At 42.7% G+C, this 22,640-nt stretch overlaps 1 protein-coding gene across 1 annotated transcript in view; it reads right to left on the bottom strand.

The window, feature by feature from the left end:
• LOC112260227 (cAMP-specific 3',5'-cyclic phosphodiesterase 4B) overlaps positions 1 to 22,640 on the bottom strand; it is a 118,619-nt gene that overhangs the window by 61,361 nt on the left and 34,618 nt on the right. Inside the window, exons 2-3 of the mRNA XM_024435166.2 lie at positions 17,170 to 17,300; positions 4,893 to 5,119 (exon numbers count right to left, since the gene is read on the bottom strand). Coding sequence (XP_024290934.1) covers positions 4,893 to 5,119; positions 17,170 to 17,211 — 269 coding nt within the window. The 5' untranslated portion in view covers positions 17,212 to 17,300. The remainder of the gene's footprint in view (positions 1 to 4,892; positions 5,120 to 17,169; positions 17,301 to 22,640) is intronic.

Genomic DNA, 22,640 nt, shown 5'->3' with positions numbered 1-22,640 from the left:
ACAAACAACTTCTTTTTTTGACAAGTTTCAAGTTTTAATGTCAAGTGCACACGTACAGTGAAATGCCTTTCTTGCAAGCTACAAGTCCAATAATCTAGTAATCTATATCAATGTAGCACGAAAAAAAACAAAAAACATGAGGTAGAACAAAAATACACGAGAAATAAAATTAAGAAGAACACGAGAAAGTAAGAAGCTACAGTTGAAGTCGGAAGTTTACATGCACCTTAGCCAAACACATTTAAACTCAGTTTTTCACAATTGCTGAAATGTATTCCTAGTAAAAATGCCCTGTCTTAGGTCAGTTAGGATCACCACTTTATTTTAAGAATGTGAAATGTCAGAATAATAGTAGAGAGAGTGATTTATTTCAGCTTTTATTTCTTTCATCACATTCCCAGTGGGTCAGAAGTGTACATACACTCAATTAGTATTTTGTAGCATTGCCTTAGAATTGTTTAAATTGGGTCAAATGTTTCAGGTAGCCTTCCACAAGCTTCCCACAAAAGGTTGGGTGAATTTTGGCCCATTCCTCCTGACAGAGCTGGTGTAACTGAGTCAGGTTTGAAGGCCTCCTTGCTCGCACACACTTTTTCAGTTCTGCCCACACATTTTCTATAGGATTGAGGTCAGGGCTTTGTGATGGCCACTCCAATACCTTGACTTTGTTAACCTTAAGCCATTTTGCCACAACTTTGGAAGTATGCTTGGGGTCATTGTCCATTTGGAAGACCCATTTGTGACCAAGCTTTAACTTCCTGATTGATGTCTTGCTTCATGGTTGCGATGGTCTTCTTCGGCTTGCAAGCATCCCCATTTTTCCTCCAAACATAACGATGGTCATTATGGCCAAACAGTTCTGTTTTTGTTTCATCAGACCAGTGGACATTATTCCAAAATGTACAATCTTTGTCCCCATGTGCAGTTGCAAACCGTAGTCTGGCTTTTTTATGGCGGTTTTGGAGCAGTGGCTTCTTCCTTGCTGAGCGGTATAGGAATGTCGATATAGGACTTGTTTTACTGTGGATATAGATACTTTTGTACCTGTTTCATCCAGAATCTTCACAAGGTCCTTTGCTGTTGTTCTGGGATTGATTTGGACTTTTCACACCAAAGTACGCTCATCTCTAAGAGACAGAACGCATCTCCTTCCTGAGCGGTATGATGGCTGCGTGGTCCCATGGTGTTTATACTTGTGTACTATTTTTTGTCCAGATGAACGTGGTACCTTCAGGCGTTTGGAAATTGCTCCCAAGGATGAACCAGACTTGGAGGTCTACAAATTTTTTTCTGAGGTCTTGGCTGATTTCTTTTGATTTTCCCATGATGTCAAGCAAAGAGGCACTGAGTTTGAAAGTAGACCTTGAAATACATCCACAGGTACACTTCAAATTGACTCAAATTATGTCAATTAGCCTATCAGAAGCTTCCAAAGCTTCCAAAGTCATTTTCTGGAATTTTCCAAGCTGTTTAAAGGCACAGTCAACTTAGTGTATGTAATCTTCTGACCCACTGAAATTGTGATAAGTTAAATCATCTGTCTGTAAACAATTGTTGGAAAAATTACTTGTGTCATGCACACAGTAGATGTCCTAACCGACTTGCCAAAACTGTAGTTTGTTAACAAGAAATGTGTGGAGTGGTTGAAAAATGAGCTAATGACTCCAACCTAAGTGTATGTACACTTCCGACTTCAACTGTTTATACAGGGTCAGTTTCAATACCATATTTACAATGTGCAGGGACACTGGAGTGATCGAGGTACAGTGCATTCGGAAAGTACTCAGACCCCCTTGACTTTTTCCACATTTTGTTACATTACAGCCTTATTATAAAATTGATTAAATATACATCCCCCCCAATCTACACACAATACCCCATTATGACAAAGGAAAAACATGTGTTTAGAAATGTTTACATAAGTATTCAGACCCTTTATATACCAGTTCCTGGAAAATGTAAACTGAAACCATGACCTCAGAATCTTTGACCTAGCCTAGAAATCATGTAGGTTTGCTTATTAACATGCTCTTCCTCTCACGTCAAGTGTTCACCGGGGGTGACATACTCTGGAAACAACAACACCCACAGTATTGAGTTCAGTATTGAATTTTTTTCAAGAATGATTACAGACATGTAATAAGCAAACGTATATTATTTGTAGGCTAAGTCACAGTTTCTGAGGTCATGGTTTCAGTTCACATTTTCCAGGAACTGCAATTTATTCCTCCTGAGGCAACCAGAGGCCTACTGTACTTGAATTACCCAATATGCATTTCAACAGTGCCATTTCACACAATTACTTATCAAGGAATAAGTTGCCTAAATGTTACAAAAGAGGGGGGAATCACACAACAGTGACCAGGGTCTAAGAAATGAAGGTGAGGCAGAGGTGTGTCTGCAGATACGTTGTATTCTCCATGCGCTGTAATTTACAAATGGATAACTATTGATAAGAGCTAGATAAACAACTCATCCGTTTGTAACTACACATAGTAATTGTTTTAGATGATTATTCCTTATGATCCCTGGAGACGAATGTGACACCAGCCATATCCAAGCAAACAGAAAATCATATCAGCATGACATGTATTGTGGAACATTTCCACAGTGAAGTAGTCTATAAATAGCTGTGCCGTTATTCAGAATTGTTATTGTGTGCCCTCATCATTTGCATGGATGAAATTTGGAGACCCTAGCTATAGGCTTCTGTAGGGCTGAACCTGCCGAGATCATGTATGTGCTTATGTTTTAATTATATACCTGGGCTTTCCTCCGTTTTAGTTGACAATTTGTATCATGTTACATATTAGCTACTATCGGGAGCCACCATCAGCAATACCCGCATACATTTAGAACTGTCACTTTAGTGTTAGTTTCCTTCAATTTGTAGCTTACATATTGCATCATTCCGTTGACCTTTCGTTCCTCTGTCACGTCTGTGTAGTTGTTCCTGAGGGTCGCTAGCATTAGTGGATCATATTACGCTAACGTGGTGCAATACATTTGGGTCATGTAGCCTATTTGAATCATTATGGAACTCAGACCACACGTAGCAGGTTAAACCTGGGGCCCGGTGCACAGTTCACAACGACTGGACCGTTGTCATACAGTTCCATGATGAGTGCGGACTTGGGTTGATTTGTAGGACTATTATTCCACCCTTATTGAACACTTTTCCACCTCCAATATTTCATGAATTGAACTTAAACATGACAACTTTCAAGATGAAGCAAACCACTGTATTTTTGATTCAACCATATATTTAGTGCGTAAAGGCTCTCCAAACCTGTTTTTGTTAAATGATTTATGCCTACTTTCCTAACCCTATTTGCCTAAATATTCTACAAGTTCAGAGTATTTTTTTAATTTTTAAATCTATGAGTTTCAATGGAGATGAAAATGCACATTTAGATGGCTTTCTTTCATCCCTATATTCTGAACCCAACGTATTCTAATCTAGCCTGTCGTCAAAATTCTAATTACAGGTACACCATATTTAAAGCGATGCCTTAAGATACATGTAGTGAAAACCCTATAGGAAAATCTGTTGGCCATCAAGTGGGAGGTTTTTCAGTGGTTAAATTAGATGTATTCAGCGCACAAGAGAACCACACCTGCAAAGCCCATTATGCACCTCCATAAGGTAAGTCTGAAAACCAAATACTGAGAAGTGCGTAGGAAAGGCGTACAATTCCTAAGTCAGAATCGCCCCCCTTGTGAGCAATATGTTTGGAACATCAAATCGCAATAAAATATCAATATCAAATTGCAATACTTATAGAATTGTGGTACATATACAATCGAAATAGATATTGTAATGTGATAATGTTGTATTGTGACGTCCTTGGCAACTCGCTGTCCTAACGCACACACGGACACACACACACACACCAACACAGCTCCAGGGCCTTACCAGGTATGGGCCACAGTGAAGCGCCTGTAACGGCGCTTGGTCACCACTTGTTTACGAAACCGTCTGGGAGAGTTGTGGGGTGAAACTCTCGTCCTCTTGTCCGATTCGGTTGGCCCACATGAGTCTATATTCTGTTCCGACTCTGTTCGGTCCCCATGGGCCTCCATAGCTAGGATCTTGGTTTAGATCAGAGTCCAGTTCACTCAGTCCCAAAGAGTGGAGCTCAAGCGTGAGTCTACAGCACAGTACCCGCCAGAGAGCTGGTGGACAGAGCAGGGTTCTTCCGACAGCTCTAGTTCGCAGACTTCTTTGGCGAGCTCTTCTTCTCACTTCAAGTGTTCACCGGGGGTGACATACTCTGTGCCTTTCCCTATCTCTTTCTTTCCTTCACTCTCCCTTTGTCTCAGGCACCTACCTGCTCTTTGTTTACTTCACTTAAACAATCTCAAACCCACTTTCCCTCTTCCATACAGTTCCATCTCTCTCTCCAGTCAGGGACCACTGTAAGCCCAGGGTCCGCCCCCTCTGTAATATTCTTGAGGGGGGGGGCTATTGGTGATCACCTCGAATGATGTTGATTGGCTTACCACAACTGTCTGTTGCTCTGTACAGTGACTGGAACTCAACAGTTCAACACAACCTCACTTCACAAAGCACATGAATTAAATAGGCACCGCAACTGGCTTTAGAGCACTTTGTCTCCACCTAGTGGTTGTTGGATGAAAGTGCACTTTGCTGATGCTGAATGTACAAAATAGATTTGCTTCTCTGTCTCTACAAACACATAATATACTTCAGCGTAGAGTAAGATGCAATTCAGCAAAATATATTATCATGGTATGCTCTACAGAAGGAGAACACAGGATGGGTTGACCTCAGGTAATATTGCACAGGTACCGTCCTCCAGGAGTGCTGCCTTAGAAGTCCAGAGTTGCCAACCTCCCAAAACGTTGAGCTACGACCTACGATATCTCACCTGTTGGGGTCGACATGGGTAATGTCGATGCGTGGTGGAGGTCGAAAGGGCAGGCTTGTGGGTCGGGCCATGACACACTCCTCTGGCGTGCGGCCCAGATCACTCTCCGCCTGTCGCCACGACAACGGGGGCAGCATTAGCGTGCCTGAGTGACGCCTGCGGCCCCGGCGAAGGTCCACCCCCGGGGTGCTGCCGAACAGGGGCACTCCCGGAGGCTCCTTGGTTTCCTGAAAGGCAAATGTTGAGAGATTGTTAGTAGAACATTAAATAGAAGTTTATGGCCAAGAGTAAGAGGCAGTGGAGACGTTGAGAGAATGTTGCTATAGCGTTTAGGTTTCGGGTTTACAGAACAAGGGTTATAGATAAGACTAAAAGGCATGGGAAAGTTGACAATGTTGATATAACATTGAAATAAATTATGGGTTAGACTCAGTGGAGATAGATGGATGGGATAAGCAAAAAGGCAAGAGATTTTTTTCTGCAGTTAAGTGTCATTTCTTGCATATTATATTACATCAGCATGCACTGCTTCGAATAAACCCAAACTAGCCCCTATGTCGACGCATTTCAGTGTACATTATTAATTCAAGGTAATACTTTGTCTATTTCAAAGGATGTCAAAATCCTAATATTTTGTCGGTTCCGTACACATAGCACTAGGGGGCACTCTAGGGCCTGCTGTGAGACTACAGTATTCTGAAAACCCAAGATACGGATAAATCAGAACCAAAATTAGAAAAGGAGCCAGACCAGGATTTTCACTTCAAGTCTTTTTACAGATAATCTCTTCCAGCTGGTCACATTTTGGAGTACAGAGAGTACTGGATTTTAAAAACGTCTCCTATGTTTCCCAGAAGATCATGTTTTCGTGGGGGAAATGCATTATGTAATATTATGTTGACCAATTTGACTACAACTCAACACACTAAAACATTTCTGTGATATTTGATAAACACAACAACAACAAAAAAAAGTGTTGTCTAATCAAAAGGTCATTCCAAACGGCAACACGTGAGTTTTATGCAGTGTACAAAACATTAAGGACACCTTCCTAATATTTAGACGTCCTTTGGGTGGTGGACCATTCTTGATACAAACAGGAAACCGATGGCACCTGGCACCTAAAAGGCACTAATAATTTTGTCTTTCCCCTTCACCCTCTGAATGGCACACATTCCATGTCTCAATTTTCTCAAGGCTTAAAAATTCTTATTTAAACCGTATCCTCCCCTTAAATCTATCCGACACTGATTGAAGTGGCTTTAACAAGTGGCATCAATAAGGGATCAGAGCTTTCGCCTGGATTCACCTGGTCAGTCAGTCATGGAAAGAGCAGGTGTTCATAATGTTTTGTACACTCAGTGTGTGTATATATATATATATATATATATATATATATATATATATATATATATATATATATATATATATATATAGATAGATAGATAGATAGATAGCTAGCTCACACATAGCTCACATATATATATATATATATATATATATGTGTGTGCGTGCGTGTATGTGTCCGTGTGTCCAGAATTATAAAGATGAGCAAAAAAAAAGTGTAAAATGAATAATACAAATTCTAAGCTATATTGTACGCCATTTTCTGGTTTTATTATTATAGTATTCTATACGAACACAATTGCTCAGAGAAAGATTTTGTTTAAGACGTAATACAAAACATCTAAAAAGATATGGGTTAAAATGATTGGATTCCCCGTATTCAATACTCCAGCACCCTCACCTTGCGAATTCGACAGACTTTTTTCTGAAATGTTTTATGAGATTGGAGAACACACTGGGAGAGATTTTAGACCATTCCTCCATACAGAATCTTTCCAGATCCTTTGAGATCCTTCGTCTGCGCTTATGGGCTGCCCTCGGAGACTGAGATGGCCATTGCAAAATGTTGATTTTGTGGTCAATTAACCATTTGTTGGTGGAATGTATTGTCTGCTTGCCTTGCTGGAAGATCCATTTTACAGCCAGTTTTCAGCCTCCTGGCAAAGGCAACCAGGTTTTTGGTAAAAATGTTTTGATACTTGAATAAGTTCATGATGCCATTGAACTTAACAAGGGCCCCAGGACCAGTGGAAGCAAAATATCCCCATAACATCAAAGATACGCCACCATATTTTACAGTAGGGATTAGGTATTTTATGCATATGCATTCTTCTTTCAAAAACCGAAATTCACCATTGGTGTACATGGCCAAAAACCTCTACTTTCATAACAGATGACCATAGCACCATCTGGAGTTTGCTAAACGGCATTGGCACATGGATTGGAACTGGTGCTACGGTCATATGACATGAAAATAGAGCTCTTTGGCCACGCACACCAGCAGTGGGTTTGGCCTTCGAAAGAACAATGCATCAGTATTTGTAGTATTTCTGTGTGTGTTTTATATGTCTGTGTCAATGTTGTGACTTTCTCTGTAATGGTGAGTTGTAAAACATGGCAGTTTCAGCGAGAGGCTCCTGGCAGAGTGAGGATATACATCACCCTCTGTTTTACATTCACTCAGTCAAAGTGTAAAAGAACGAGGGAGAGGGAGGCAATCGAGGAATTCCTAAAACGCTGTCTGTGTGAGTGATAGGTGAGGTGGTGTTTGCGGAGAATGGATTGTGTGTGTGTGTGTGTGTGTGTGTGTGTGCCCACATACACTGCATACATGATAACAGGGTGTGTCTGTGGAGAGACAGCGAATGCATAAGAGAGAAAGAGAGATGAATCACGGAAAAGCTACTTCCCTCTAGTCAGCAGGTGCTGATGCTTCCCCAACGCAAACCAATCTCAGCACTGCTTAACAGCCCATTGTAAATGGAATATTTTTGCTTCTTTGCACCCCAGGATCTCCACTTGCACATTCATCTTCTGCACATCTGTCTCTCCAGTGTTTAATTGCTAAAAATTGTCATTATTTTGCCACTATGGCCTATTTATTGCCTTATCTTACTTTATTTGCACACACTGTATGTATACTTGTTTTCCTATTGTGTATTTGATTGTTTATTCTATGTGTTGTTGTTTGTGTCGCACTGCTTTATCTTGACCAGGTCGCAGTTGTAAATGAGAACTTGTTCTCAACTAGCCTACCTGGTTAAATAAAGGTGAAATAAAATGTAACAAAAATAAACATTGCTCTGCCCTCCGGTCACCTACTCCTCTTCCTTACTTTCCCTCATCATCCTCTTCCATCTCCTCCCTCCGTGGCAGTGTCATCCCTCTGTCCCCATGCCAGAGTGACATACACCATACTGCTCTCCCCTCTTTATCCTTTCCCTCCTCCTCACCTCTTCCTCGCTTTCCTCATGTGACTCTTCCATCTCCTCTGCTCTCTCCACACACTCCGTGAGGTGTGGGTCCCTCTGTCCCCTAGCTTGTGTCAGAGTGACATGTATCACACTTCTCTGCCCTCAGGGCAACTCCGAGATCATCTCAGAGGCTGGTCTTGAGTCTAATGGTTAAGATTAGGATTTGGGGGAAGGCTAGCTGATCCTAGGTCTGTACCTAGCCATAGGGGCCACTTCAGCACACTGTAGCTAAGGACAGGGCAGAATGAGCGGAGGGCTTGATTAAGTGTTAAATCCATTACTCTGATCATGTGTTCTATTTACTTGACTGCGTTCTCTTCCTAAAACAAGTGTGAGCATAAACATTTTAGATTTTACTGTATCACAAACTCTACTACCGGGGTGTTATTGGATAGGCTAGTGCAATTTGCACTAGTGCCATAAGACTGTAGTCTCTCTCGTTCTCTCCCTCTCTCTCTCTCTCTCTACCTTCTGTCCTCTCTCCAACACCTCCTGCTGAGTTCACAAGACCAGCAGTCCACAACTCTGTGACCCAGTAAAGATGCATGTGGAGAGCGAGACAGCCAGAGGGGGAAGAGAGAGAAATACATGGCAAGACTAACACGGAGAGAGAAAGGGAAAGAACACCGGGATTCAGATAGACATACAAACACAGGGGGAAAGATAGAAAAACTAACACATGGGAAGATAGAGAGAAGAACACAGGGGGAAAGATAGAGACTAAAATAAGAGTGAGATTAGAAAGAGAAGATCGGCAGAGAAGGGAGTGAAAATGGGAGGTCGGCTGGAAGATATAGAGACAGGCTGAGGGAGGGAGTGAGGGGGGAGAGAGACCGATGAGGGCAAAAGATAGCGACAAAGACGGACAGACCGATGAGAGCGGGCGAGAGAGAAGGAACAGACAGAGGATGGAGATAGCGAACAGCCCCACCTGCTCCTAGTCAGTCCCTGCTGTAATGGACAGAGTAAACACAGCACTGCTGAGTCCTCTGGTATTTCGAGGGAAATCTAATTTGTCTGATGTATCCCTGCTGTCTGCAATGGGAGCGTGGCAGTCCAATCTGGCAACCCTGAGATGGGCTTTGTCCATTACGTTTCACGTGTCAAATAAGTGCCGTCACAACAGGACATTTCGATGGCAACGTGTCCATGCGTTACAATGTGTTCATGACGTGAAAGGCTTTTTCCTATTGCGTTTCACTTGTGTTACAAAAGCGCCGTAATATTTCAGTGGCAACATGTCAATATGTTATACACGTATTTATTGTGTGTTTTACAGTGTTGTGTATTCATCCCATGTTGATTAGTTCTCTCCAAGAGCCGGACATGTGTAACTAATTCGTGATAGATAAGCTGTTCTTACTTTGAATTGGAAAAAGGACAGGGAAAAATACTTGTACACAGTGCATTCGGAAAGTATTCAGACCCCTTGACTTTTTCAACATTTTGGGGGAAATGTGGGACTATGTATGCTATTGGGACTACAGATGCTCAGGGACTATCGATACTGTGGAGACTATATGGCAACTACGGGGACTATAGAGAAACCACAGAAGATACTTATGCATAGGAGGTCATGACAAGAGAATCATTGGAGATGCATAAGGAGTTCTAAGGGAGATTATTGAGTATGTTTGGGAATAGTACTAAGTGAATGTGGATGAGAGTATTGTGTGCTTGACTAACTAACTGAGCAGGGGTTTAGCCTCGGTGTGAGAGCTGTGTGAGTGTGGGATGACGTGTTAAGCTGGAAGTTTTGCCCCCCCCAAAAGAGTTCAAGAAAGGGATTAAGCATGAGAAACGGAAATAGTAAGAGTAGGATGGAGGATCCGTACTGGGAACCAAAAAGGCAGCGAGTGTTGTAATGGCAACAAAAAATTGGTAAGGGGGGGGGGGTTACTGAATCAAACAGAAGACAGGACAAAGATGGACAGATGGACAGATCCCTGAAGATGGGACAGTGAGTACAGAAAGACTGGAGTCTGTGAGAGAGGCCAACTTGAAAAGAAAACACAAGTTAAAATAAAGTGGGACGATTTCAGAGAGAAGCAGAAAATGCTAAATATAAAGCTGTAAGAAGAATGATGGTGAAACATGAGGAGCCGGAGAAGAAAAAGAGGAAGAAGAAAAAAAGGAAGCCTGGCTGGCCTTTCATCACCCATGGGGAACCCTTTCATGGGGCCCCCACCCCCTTGTATCCACCTCTGCCAAATCTTCCACCAGCAGACAGAGATGGTGGCCTCCTACCCTCCCAATAACCTAGATGGGGGTTGGGCCTGTGTCAGGTGGAGGAGCCATGGGATTAGGAGCTGATGGAGGAGCTGTAGAAGGTGCTGGAGCTGAAGACCGAAAGCTACCAGCAAAAACAAGGACTAGAGCAGAAATAGTTCCTAATCTTACATCTGCACAATAAGAGTGTTGGGTGTGTGGGTTGGGGTCAGTTAAGGTAGGAGCAGGTTTACCACTTGTGAGAGTTCCCATAGGGGTAAATCTGACTATGCAAAATGGTCTTACCATTCCTGGTAGAGATGCCACGTTACCATGACCCCATGACGTTTTCTGCATTACACAACCACATAGACCCACCGTTGTTTGCTAGGCCAGATGCTAAGGAGATGGGAGTAAAGTATTAAGAGTGATGACAGCCCCTTGGTGTATTAGTGGAGAAGGAGGTCATCATTTGGGTGAACTAGAACGTAAATTGTACAATGCATTACAACGGATCCAATACCTGTAAGCAATGCCGACACTGGGGAACCTGGTAATGTTACTTATGGTATTTCAGTCTATAATGTTATTATCCCTTTGAGAGGAGCCACAAATGGTACCTATTGGTTGTGTGGTAAGATTGCTTACTATAGCCTGCCCCTGAACTGGTTGTACTGTTGGGTTTGTGGTGACCGCTATGAGAACCGTTCCAAACAATGATAAGAGTCTGAAGGCTCTGTTTAGAGACTACAAACCTGCTGGAATGAGGAGAGATAAGAGTTCTCTAGCTGACGTCACTCACACTCCGGCACCTGCCTCCAGGTTCTTTGGTGTATATTTTTCCCGGTTATGGAGTCGCATGTACGCTAGACCAAATTCATGATAATCGCTAAACACGTGGAGAAAATTACCAATGCTACTCGAAATGTCCTGAATAAATTGGCTCTGTAAAACAGAGAGGCCCGTGACTATCTTTTGGGGCACTTGTGCAATAATTGGAGATGTGTTGCACTTTTGTCCCGGATCGGTATTCTAATGTTACCGATCTGGCCGAATACATTGCCACCGTGGCAAAGAACAATTCCCCACAGCCAGAGCGGACGCTTGCAACTTGGTTGAAATTCCTGTTTGAAAGATGGGGATCCCAAATTGCCCAATGGGCTGCAGCGTGTGTTTAAAAAAAACTTAGTCTGTCTAATTGTATTACTAACATGTTGTAAGGCTATTTGTGACTCCCTAGCTGATAAGGTTTCGGCAGCCATTATGTTTAATGCTCCTCAAGTGGATGGTGAGACTGATGAGCTGCCGACGCTGGATCAGCTTCCTTTTCCCCCTGTAGATAAGGACAATGAGTGAGAATTGAAAGTTGTTTTTGCTTGACAAGTTTGGAAGGCGGATTTGTTTAAAAAAAAAAAAAAAAAAAAAAGATTTTATGTTTTGACTAGTCTCAGGGACAGTTGGTGCAGAACAGATCACTGCAACAGGTCACTGCAACCCGATTGTGGTAAGACCTATGTAAACAATGGTGCAACATTGAGAGATTTAGTCACCTCTGAGTCTACTGTGTATTTGTGTGTATTTTAGATCGTAAAACCCAGAGTGAAGGGTTTGAAAGGATGAAGTGTCTGATTTTATATGTTCATTTCACTTACTTTAATAAACATATTTGGATAGAACCTCCTTTGATAGAAGCTATAATCTAATGCTTACCTTAACATTATGATAATTATCACTGAGTGATAAGAGGAGGCAATGTGAGGGAAAATGTTCTGTTTGTGTATCAAATCAAAGCTACGTTCTAATAACCAATTAGAAAAGTTCATGCAGGTGTCTGACTGATTGTGTACTATGGGAACAGAGGCATCTCAGTTTCAACGTCTCAACTTGGAGAGAGGAAGTCTCGTGAGGTATTGGTCAGTCACATGCAGGAGCCAACGTTAATGACGAATTATGATTAATTTAAATCATGCAAATATGTCTGTGTAAGCAGTATAAGAGAGAGGAAGGGACCGCCCCGGTGAAACTCCCGATCGACATGTGTACTTGGTGCCTTGAGTTGGTTGGACCCTCTCCAGCGAGCTGATAATAAAGAATGATTAATTTAAGATTGACTTCGAGAGTCCCCTGTGTAGAATTTCCACAACATTATCTTACAGCGTTATTCTAAAATATATATATATATTTTTTAAATCCCATTAATTCATCTACACCCTGTTAATATCACATTTACATAAATATTCAGGCCCTTTCCTCTGTACTTTGTTGAAGCACCTTTGGCAGTGATTACAGCCTTGAGTCTTCTTCGGTATAACGCCACAAGCTTGGCACACCTGTATTTGAGTTTCTCCCATTCTTCTCAAGCTCTGTCAGGTTGGAAGGGGAGCGCCGCTTCACAGCTTTTTTCAGGTCTCTCCAGAAATGTTTGATCGGGTTTAAGTCCGGGCTCTGGCTGGGTCACTCAAGGACATTCAGACATGTCCCGAAGACACTCCTTTGTTGTCTTGGCTGTGTGCTTAGTGTCATTGTCCTGTTGGAAGGTGAACCATTGCCCCAGTCTGAGGTCTTAAGCACTCTGGAGCAGGTTTTCATCAAGGACCTCTCTGTACTTTGCTCTGTTAATCTTTCCCTCTTTCCTGACTAGTCTCCCAGTCCCTGCCGCTGAAAAACATCCCCACAGCATGATGCTGCCACACCCATGCTGGTGCCAAGTTTCCTCCAGATGTGACGCTTGGCATTCAGGCCAAAGAGTTCAATCTTGGTTTCATCAGACCAGAGAATCTTGTTTCTCATGGTCTGAGAGTTCTTTAGGTGCCCCTTGACAAACTCTAAGTGGGGTGTCATGTGCTTTTGACTGAGGAGTGGCTTCCGTCAGGCCACTCTACCATAAAGGCCTGACTGGTGGAGTGCTGCAGAGATGGTTGTCCTTCTGGAAGGTTCTCCCATCTCCACAGAGGAACTCTGGAGCTTTGTTAGTGACCATGGAGTTCTTGGTCACCTCCCTGACCAAGACCCTTCTCCCCCGATTGCGGAGTTTGGCTGGGCTGCCAGCTCTAGGAAGAGTCTTTTTGGTTTCAAACTCCTTCCATTAAAGAATGGTGGAGGCCACTTTGTTCTTGGGTTCCATCAATGCTGCAGAAATGTTTTGCTACCCTTACCCAACACAAACCTGTTTCGAAGCTCTATGGACAATTCCTTCGACCTCATGGCTTCGTTTTTGCTCTGACTTGCACTGTCAACTGTGGGACCTTATATAGACAGTTGTGTGGCTTTCCAAATCATGTCCAATCAATTGAATTTACCACAGTTGAATCAAGTTGTAGAAACAAGGATGATCAATGGAAACAGGATACACCTGAGCTCAATTTCTTGTCTCATAGCAAGGTGTCTGAATACTTATGTAAATAACGTATTTCTGTTTTCGCTTTGTCATTATGGAGTATTGTGTGTAGATTGATGGGGATTAGTATGCATTTAACATAACAAAATAAGGAAAAGTCAAGGTGTCTGAATACTTTCCAAATGAACTTTATTTTATTTTACCTATTTATTTTTTACCTATTTATTTTACCTATTTAACCAGGTAGGCCAGTTGAGAACAAGTTCTCATTTACAACTGCAACCTGGCCAAGATAAAGCAAAGCAGTGCTACAACAACAGAGATACACATGGGATAAACAAAATGTACAGAGAGGCCTGTAATTTTCATCATAGGTACACTTCAACTATGACAGACAAAATGAGAAAAAAAATCCAGAAAATCACATTGTAGGATTATGGTGCAAATTATGGTGGAAAAAAAAGTCACACTCCAAACTCCACTACTGTTTGGCTGTATAAAAGACACCTGTCCAAAACCTCAAGCAGACCAAAGAGCTGTCAAAGGACACCAGAAATAAAATTGTAGACCTGCACCAGGCTGGGAAGACTGAATCTGCAATAGGTAAGCAGCTTGGTTTGAAGAAATCAACTGTGGGAGCAATTATTAGGAAATGGAAGACATACAAGACAACTGATAATCTCCCTCGATCTGGGGCTCCACGCAAGATCTCACCCCGTGGGGTCAAAATGACCACAAGAACAGTGAGCAAAAATCCCAGAACCACACGGGGGGACCTAGTGAATGACCTGCAGTGAGCTGGGACCAAAGTAACAAAGCCTACCATCAGTAACACACTATGCAGCCAGGGACTCAAATCCTGCAGTGCCAGACGTTTCCCCCTGCTTAAGCCAGTACATGTCCAGGCCCGTCTGAAGTTTGCTAGATAGCATTTGGATGATCCAGAAGAAGATTGGGAGAATGTCATATGGTCAGATGAAACCAAAATATGACTTTTTGGTAAAAACTCAACTCGTTGTGTTTGGAGGACAAAGAATGCTGAGTTGCATCCAAAGAACACCATACCTACTGTGAAGCATGGGGGTGGAAACATCATGCTTTGGGGCTGTTTTTCTGCAAAGGGACCAGGACGACTGATCCGTGTCAAGGAAAGAATGAATGGGGCCATGTATCGTGAGATTTTGAGTGAAACCCTCCTTCCATCAGCAAGGGCATTGAAGATGAAACGTGGCTGGGTCTTTCAGCATGACAATGATCCCAAACACACCGCCTGGGCAACGAAGGAGTGGCTTCGTAAGAAGCATTTCAAGGTCCTGGAGTGGTCTAGCCAGTCTCCAGATCTCAACCCCATAGAAAATCTTTGGAGGGAGTTGAAAGTCCGTGTTGCCCAGCAACAGCCCCAAAACATCACTGCTCTAGAGGAGATCTGCATGGAGGAATGGGCCAAAATACCAGCAGTGTGTGAAAACCTTGTGAAGACTTACAGAAAACGTTTGACCTCTGTTATATACCCTTTGTTGGCAATGACAATGTATTGAGATAAACTTTTGTTATTGACCAAATACTTATTTTCCACCATAATTTGCAAATAAATTCATTAAAAATCCTACAATGTGATTTTCTGGATTTTTTCCCCTCATTTTGTCGGTCATAGTTGAAGTGTACCTATGATGAAAATTACAGGCCTCGCTCATCTTTTTAAGAGGGAGAACTTGCACAATTGGTGGCTGACTAAATACTTTTTTGCCCCACTGTATATACACATATATAACTTTTCCACTTTTGTGAATTTCCATCTAGCTGAGGGCTGTTTAATGTCGGTCCTGGAGGGCTGAAACAAGTCTGGTTTTCATCCTCTCCTTCTAATAAAGGACTAATTCAGACGTGGAACACCATGTGAGTGCAATTATCTACTGGGTAGCAAACAATTACCCAAGGACATAGAAAATGATGGGCGGTTCAGAACTATAAGAGCTGACGGTGCCTTGAGAATACCTAGGAGAGCAGAGTGGCCCTGGGAGTCGCCGGATTCAAAATGGTCTTTCTGGAAACTGTGAAACAAAATGAGCTGGCCTGCCCATCTGATAATAAACAGAGCTTTCTTCCATCTGAGGAGTGAGGAGAAACAGATGGGCCTTTCTCTGTCTCTTTTCTCTCCCTTGCGCACACTCTTGGTCCCCCTCGTTTTCTCACTCCCTCCCTCCCTCCCTCCTTCTTCCCTTCTCTTCCTCGCCCCTCCGTCTCTCTCGCTTTGTCACCCTCTCTCCATATCTTTCTTTCCATAACCCCCCCTCTCTTTTTTCCTCTCCCTCTCCTCCTCTCTCTCTGCAGTGTGTACTGTCGAACACCCCTCTGTTTCTGGACGGTCATCTGCTCATGACTCACTGCCTTCCAGACAGTACCTTCCTCTATTTCTGTTAGTAGTGAAAGGTTAGAGGATCATAGACGGCACACCCAATAGGCTAGGGGAAGCTATGCTTAAGTCGTTAATACATTTTTTATAAAATGCTTATGTACCGCTTATGGATTTGTTAAAGACCTTTTTTAGCTACATATGTTGACTTAAGTATTTATGAAATGCTTATGTACTGCTTAAGAGTGTGTTATGACATCCTAATGTAGGTACTCTTCATTCTTATGTGTTTGGCTACCGATATGGGAGGACCTACTGTACTAGCTGGCTAAAACTACCACACTGGGTTTTGTTGCCATTTGAGAGGGAAACTAATGTAATTTCACGCAGTAGGGTAAATTATTATCCAAGTAATGAATAGATATAACACTACATTGTTGCCAAACAATGACTAGTAAGCTAAAGCAAACTGCTACACCTCCTGAATGGAAAGATGCTGTCAAAACAAGGTGTGAATAATAAGTGAGGTGTGTTCTGGCGATGTTGTAGTCTCTTAAGACAGACGGGTTGCCTCCCTCAATAGATATTTTCAGTGTATTTCACAGGAGGGTAGTTTGACAGCGAATGTTAACATTACAAGCTTACAACCACTGACTGGGTCTAATACTGCATTCGTGTCATGTGGGAAAATCAGAAACTCAAGACTCATTTCCGACTTGGTTACTCGTTGTAGAAAGATGATACCTCCCAAATGTGAAACTTCGGTATCAGACACAACCTATAGAAAGCTCTACGCAAATAAGTTACAATCATTTTAAAATTAGAAGTCCCGAGTTTCCAACATGACGTGAATGCGGCCTTTTGCCTAGCTATCAGAGTCCGCACTGTGTCCGCATCTCTAATGTTTTCCTATCGAAACTCGTGATTTGTTGGGAGAATTGTCTGTCTAAAGAGTACCCCCCCCAAAAATTGTTTTTCCCCTTTCGAAGTGGCCAAGAAAGTCCGACATGATTCCCAGACCTAGTGCTGTTGCCCTAGTGATGCAGCTAATGTACTCACGTCGCCTGGTGTCACCGCTAACACACTCCTGCTCTTCTTCATCCTCGGTCACCACGTCAGTCAGACACTTTCACTCTTCTTTTATACACTTATCCTCTATCCCTCCTTTACTGGGGCCTTCACCAGCACACCTAGCATTGGAGAGGAAGAAAGGGATGGATTGAGAGAGAGAGAAAAAAAGCACGAGAATTAAATTAGATAATCACACACTGTCGTCGGTTTCGGCATGACAGACATTTTGTGGAATATTCTCCGTTGGATAATTGGAGTGGGTTCAGCTGACAGAGGATTACGCATTCTAATAACAGTGATAACAGTGTTATCACAAGATTCAGTGATGACATTATCATAAGTAGCAGGAAGACTTCCGACACAAAGATAGCAAGAAGCAAGTGGCTACTCTTCTAGGAATTGGATGTCACACAGCTATCATATTCCTTGAGAGTAGAGTGAACACCAGAGCACATGAAAAAATGCTTTACAGCAGGGATGGGCAACTTTGATGGGGGTGGGGGCCACAACAAATCCGAACTCATCGTGAAGGGGCGCAGAGGCTCGTCGGTCTGCGTACCCACATCAATACCCACACATGCAGTCAGAGCCTGCCCTAGCCTTTTGGGGGCCCTAAGCTAAATTTCAGTAGCCCATCCCTGCTTTCCAGTATCTCTGAACGAGATGTGCCTCTTGCATCTCTCTGTAATAGCTTTGGGAGCACTGCTGTTTATGTTTAGAATCATTTAGAAAATAAAAGGGTTAATGATTCACTGAAGTAGGTTCAAAGGTTAAATAGTGCCATTTAATCGAACGATAACAATTGATTTTGTACAGTAACACACTCTGCCTGAAGGTCTTGTACTAGAGGTCGACCGATTAATCGGAATGGCCAATTAATTAGGGCCAATTTCAAGTTTTCATAACAATCGGTGTTTTTGGGCGCCGATTTGCCAATTTTTGTTTTGTTTATTTATTTATTTATTGTTGGTTTGTATACCTTTATTTAACTAAGCAAGTCAGTTAAGAACACATACTTATTTTCAATGACGGCTTAGGAATGGTGGGTTAACTGCCTTGTTCAGGGGCAGAACGACAGATTTTCACTTTGTCAGCTCGGGGGATCTAATCTTGCAACCTTACAGTTAACTAGTCCAGCGCAATAACGACCTGCCTCTCTCTCGTTGCACTTCACAAGGAGACGGCTTACTGCATTCGCGTAACAGGCAAAGGTAAGTTGCTAGCTAGCATTAAACTTATCTTATAAAAAACAATCAATCATAATCACTAGTTAACTACACATGGTTGATGATATTACTAGATATTATCTAGAGTGTCCTGTGTTGCATATAATCTGACTGAGCATACAAGTATCTAAGTATCTGACTGAGCAGTGGTAGGCAGAAGCAGGCGTGTAAACATTCATTCAAACAGCACTTTCGTGCGTTTTGCCAGCAGGTCTTCATTGTGCGTCAAGCATTGCACTGTTTATGACTTCAAGCCTATCAACTCCCGAGATGAGGCTGGTGTAACCGAAGTGAAATGGCTAGCTAGTTAGCGCGCGCTAATAGCATTTCAAACATCACTCGCTCTGAGCCTTCTAGTAGTTGTTGCCCTTGCTCTGCATGGGTAACGCTGCTTCGATGTTGGCTGTTGTCGTTGTGTTGTTGGTTCGAGCCCAGGGAGGAGCGAGAGGGACGGAAGCTATACTGTTACACTGGCAATACTAAAGTGCCTATAAGAACATCCAATAGTCAAAGGTTAATGAAATACAAATGGTATAGAGGGAAATAGTCCTATAATAACTACAACCTAAAACTTCTTACCTGGGAATATTGAAGACTCATGTTAAAAGGAACCACCAGCTTTCATATGTTCTCATGTTCCGAGCCAGGAACTGAAACGTTAGCTTTCTTACATAGCACATATTGCACTTTTACTTTCTTCTCCAACACTTTGTTTTTGCATTATTTAAACCAAATTGAACATGTTTCATTATTTACTTGAGGCTAAATTGATTTTATTGATGTATTATATTAAGTTAAAATAAGTGTTCATTCAGTATTGTTGTAATTGTCATTATTACAAATAAAGCAAATAAATCGGCCGATAATAATCGGTATCGGCGCTGAAAAATCATAATCGGCCGACCTCTATCTTGTACTGTACAGTACATCCGGTCTGTATTCTCTGTTATACAGGGTTTCAGCTGGGGGCTGCGAAAGAGCTCAGTAATAAATCAGGAATGGTTGGGACATCTTTTTGACAAAAAGACTCAGTCAAGATCTGACACCATTATGGATTTTTGGAGAATTTGTGTCATAGTGATGACGCTGACAAAAAGTGTATAAGATCTGACACCATTATGGATTTTTGGAGAAATTGTGTCATAGTGATGACGCTGACAAAAAGTGTATAAAGTAAGTTGGTTTGTCTGTTACTCCAAGGCTATTGTTGAGGTAAGTAACTTGGAAACAGAACTGAGGAGATGGCTGCCGTTTTATGGGCTCCGAACCAATTGTGCAATTGTGTGGGGTTTTTTCACGTTATTAACTTATTTTGTACACAATGTTTCTGCCACAGTCTCATATGACCGAAAAGAGCTTCTGGATATCAGAACAGCGATTACTCACCTCGTACTGTACAAAGATTTTTTCTTTAACGAGTCAGATGTTCATTGAGGAGTATACCACATCATCACTGGCTTCATGTCGTCGCCACAGTGACCGTACGCACATACCCCAACCAGAAGCCATGGATTACAGGCAACATCTGCACTGAGCTAAAGGGTAGAGCTGCCGCTTTCACGTAGCGGGACTCTAACCCAGACGCTTATAAGAAATCCCGCTATGCCCTCCGACAACCCATCAAACAGGCAAAGCGTCAATACAGGACAAAGATCGAATCCTACTACACTGGCTCCGACGCTCGTTGAATACGGCAGGGCTTGCAAACTATTAGACTACAAAGGGAAGCACAGCCGTGAGCTGCCCAGTGACACAAGTCTACCAGACAAGCTAAATTACTTATGTACGCTTCAAGGCAAGCAACACTGAAGCATGCATGAGAGCACCAGCTGTTCTGGACGACTGTGATCACGCTCTCCGTAGGCCATGTGAGTAAGATCTTTAAACAGGTCAACATTCACAAGGCCACAGGGCCAGACGGATTACAAGGACGTGTACTCGGAGCATGCGCTGACCAACTGGCAAGTGTCTTCACTGACATTTTCAACATGTCCCTGACCGAGTCTATTATACAAACATGTTTCAAGCAGACCACCATAGTCCCTGTGCCCAAGAACAAAGGCAACCTGTCTAAATGACGACCGACCCGTAGCACTCACGTCTGTAGTCACAAAATGCTTTGAAAGGCTAGTCATGGCTCACATCAACACCATTATCCCAGAAACCCTAGACTCACTCCAACTTGCATACCACCCCAACAGATCCACAGATGACGTAATCTCTATTGCACTCCACGCTGCCCTTTCCCACCTGAACAAAAGGAACACCTACGTGAGAATGCTATTCATTGACTACAGCTCAGCGTTCAAACACCATAGTGCCCTCAAAGCTCATCACTAAGCTAAGGGCCGTGGGACTAAACACCTTCCTCTGCAACTGGATCCTGGTCCTTCTGACGGGCCGCCCCCAGGTGGTATGGGTAGGTAACAACACATCTGCCACGCTGATCCTCAACCCGGGGGTGCAGCCTCAGGGGTGCGTGCTCAGTCCCCTACTGTACTTACTGTTCACCCATGACTGCATGGCCAAGCACGACTCCAACACCATCATCACATTTGCCGACAACACAACAGTGGTAGACTTGGTCACCGACAACGACAAAACAGCCTATAGGTAGGAGGTCAGAGACCTGGTAGTGTGGTGCCAGGATAACAATCTCTCCCTCAATATGATCAAGACAAAGGAGATGTTCGTGGATGACAGAAAAAGGAGGGCCAAGCACACCCCATTCTCATCAACAGGGCTGTATTGGAGCAGGTTGAGAGCGTAAAGTTCCTTTTTGTCCACATTACCAATGAACGGTCATGGTCCAAATACACCAAGACAATCGTGTAGAGGTCATGAAAATGCCGATTCCCACTCAGGTGACTGAAAAGATTTGGCATGGGTCCTCAGATCCTCAAAAGTTATACAGCTGCACCACTGACTGCAAAGCACTATAAGAGGGTAGTGGGTACGGCCCAGTACATCACTGGGGCCAAGCTTCCTGCCATCCAGGACCTCTATACCAGGCGGTGTCATAGGAAGGCCCTAAAAATTACCAAAGACTCCAGTCATAGACCGTTCTCTCTGCTACTGCACGGCAAGCGGTACCAGAGCGCCAAGTTTAGGTCCAAAAGGCTACTTAACAGCTTCTACCCCAAGCCACAAGACTCCTGAACATCTAATCAAATGGCTACCCACTGTTGCTACTCTGTTTATTATCTTTGCATAGTCACTTTACCTCTACTTACATGTACATATTACCTCGACTAACATGTGCCCCCGCACATTGACTCCGTACCGGTACCCCCTCTATATAGCCTGGTTACTGTTATTTTATTGTTGTTCTTTAAAATATTTGTTATTCTCTATATTATTCTTTGATTTTTTTAATGGTTTCCTTCAGTTTATTTAGTAAATACTTTAACACTTATTTTTTTCTTAAATAACCATTGTTGGTTAAGGGCTTGTAAGTAAGCATTTCACTGTAAGGTCTACTACAGTTGCATTCGGCGCATGAGACAAATATAATTTGATTTGACAGGGGCTCTGGTAAGGACACAGTATGGTGTAAGCATTACCAGGGCAACTTGTGAGGTTTGCCTTTTCAAATATCAAATCATAGTTAGGTATCTGCTTTATAATGTATGAATTGTGTTTTGTGTGTCAGGAATAGATTATGGGTTTTGGGGTGAGTATATCCTCCATTTTTTGTGACCCGGGTCTGTAATGATGCCTTTAGCACTCTAATGCGGTGCCTTAGACCACTGCGCCACTCGGGAGGCCCCAAGCAGTTTATTTTTACTGCATTCAATGCTTCACTACACAGTGTACTGGAAAAAACATCTTAGACAAATCTTTTTCTAAATGCTAAGCTGTCATGTTTCCCCTCCATAACAATATCCCCTCTTTTCTTCTTTCCAACGCCAAACGGTTACACTACAAATAATCACAGATGATCATCCGATGGTCTATGAATAAAACCTATGGGCAAAATCTACATAAAACAAACAACAACCAGACAAGAATAGAGGATGGGATCGCAAAAGGTTTCATGTCAATGCCGTTTGGTAGACGAAAGGCCAGATCCTCATCCTCTATCGTTTTTTTAAGGGTCTAGGCGCAGATCATTCCTCTTCAAAGAAAGCTGACCTGAAAGAGAACAGGCTCTGGGGCTTGCTGCATCCTCCTCCTTACACAGTTTTATAGGAGAACTGCTGGGTTCGGTTCTCGGTGTAATAAGTAGCCTGG

The sequence above is a fragment of the Oncorhynchus tshawytscha genome, linkage group LG10, assembly GCF_018296145.1.
Source record: "Oncorhynchus tshawytscha isolate Ot180627B linkage group LG10, Otsh_v2.0, whole genome shotgun sequence".
Taxonomy (NCBI): domain Eukaryota; kingdom Metazoa; phylum Chordata; class Actinopteri; order Salmoniformes; family Salmonidae; genus Oncorhynchus; species Oncorhynchus tshawytscha.
The sequence above is the reverse complement of the archived record's forward strand: the minus strand, read 5'-3'. Positions and strand labels throughout refer to the sequence as shown.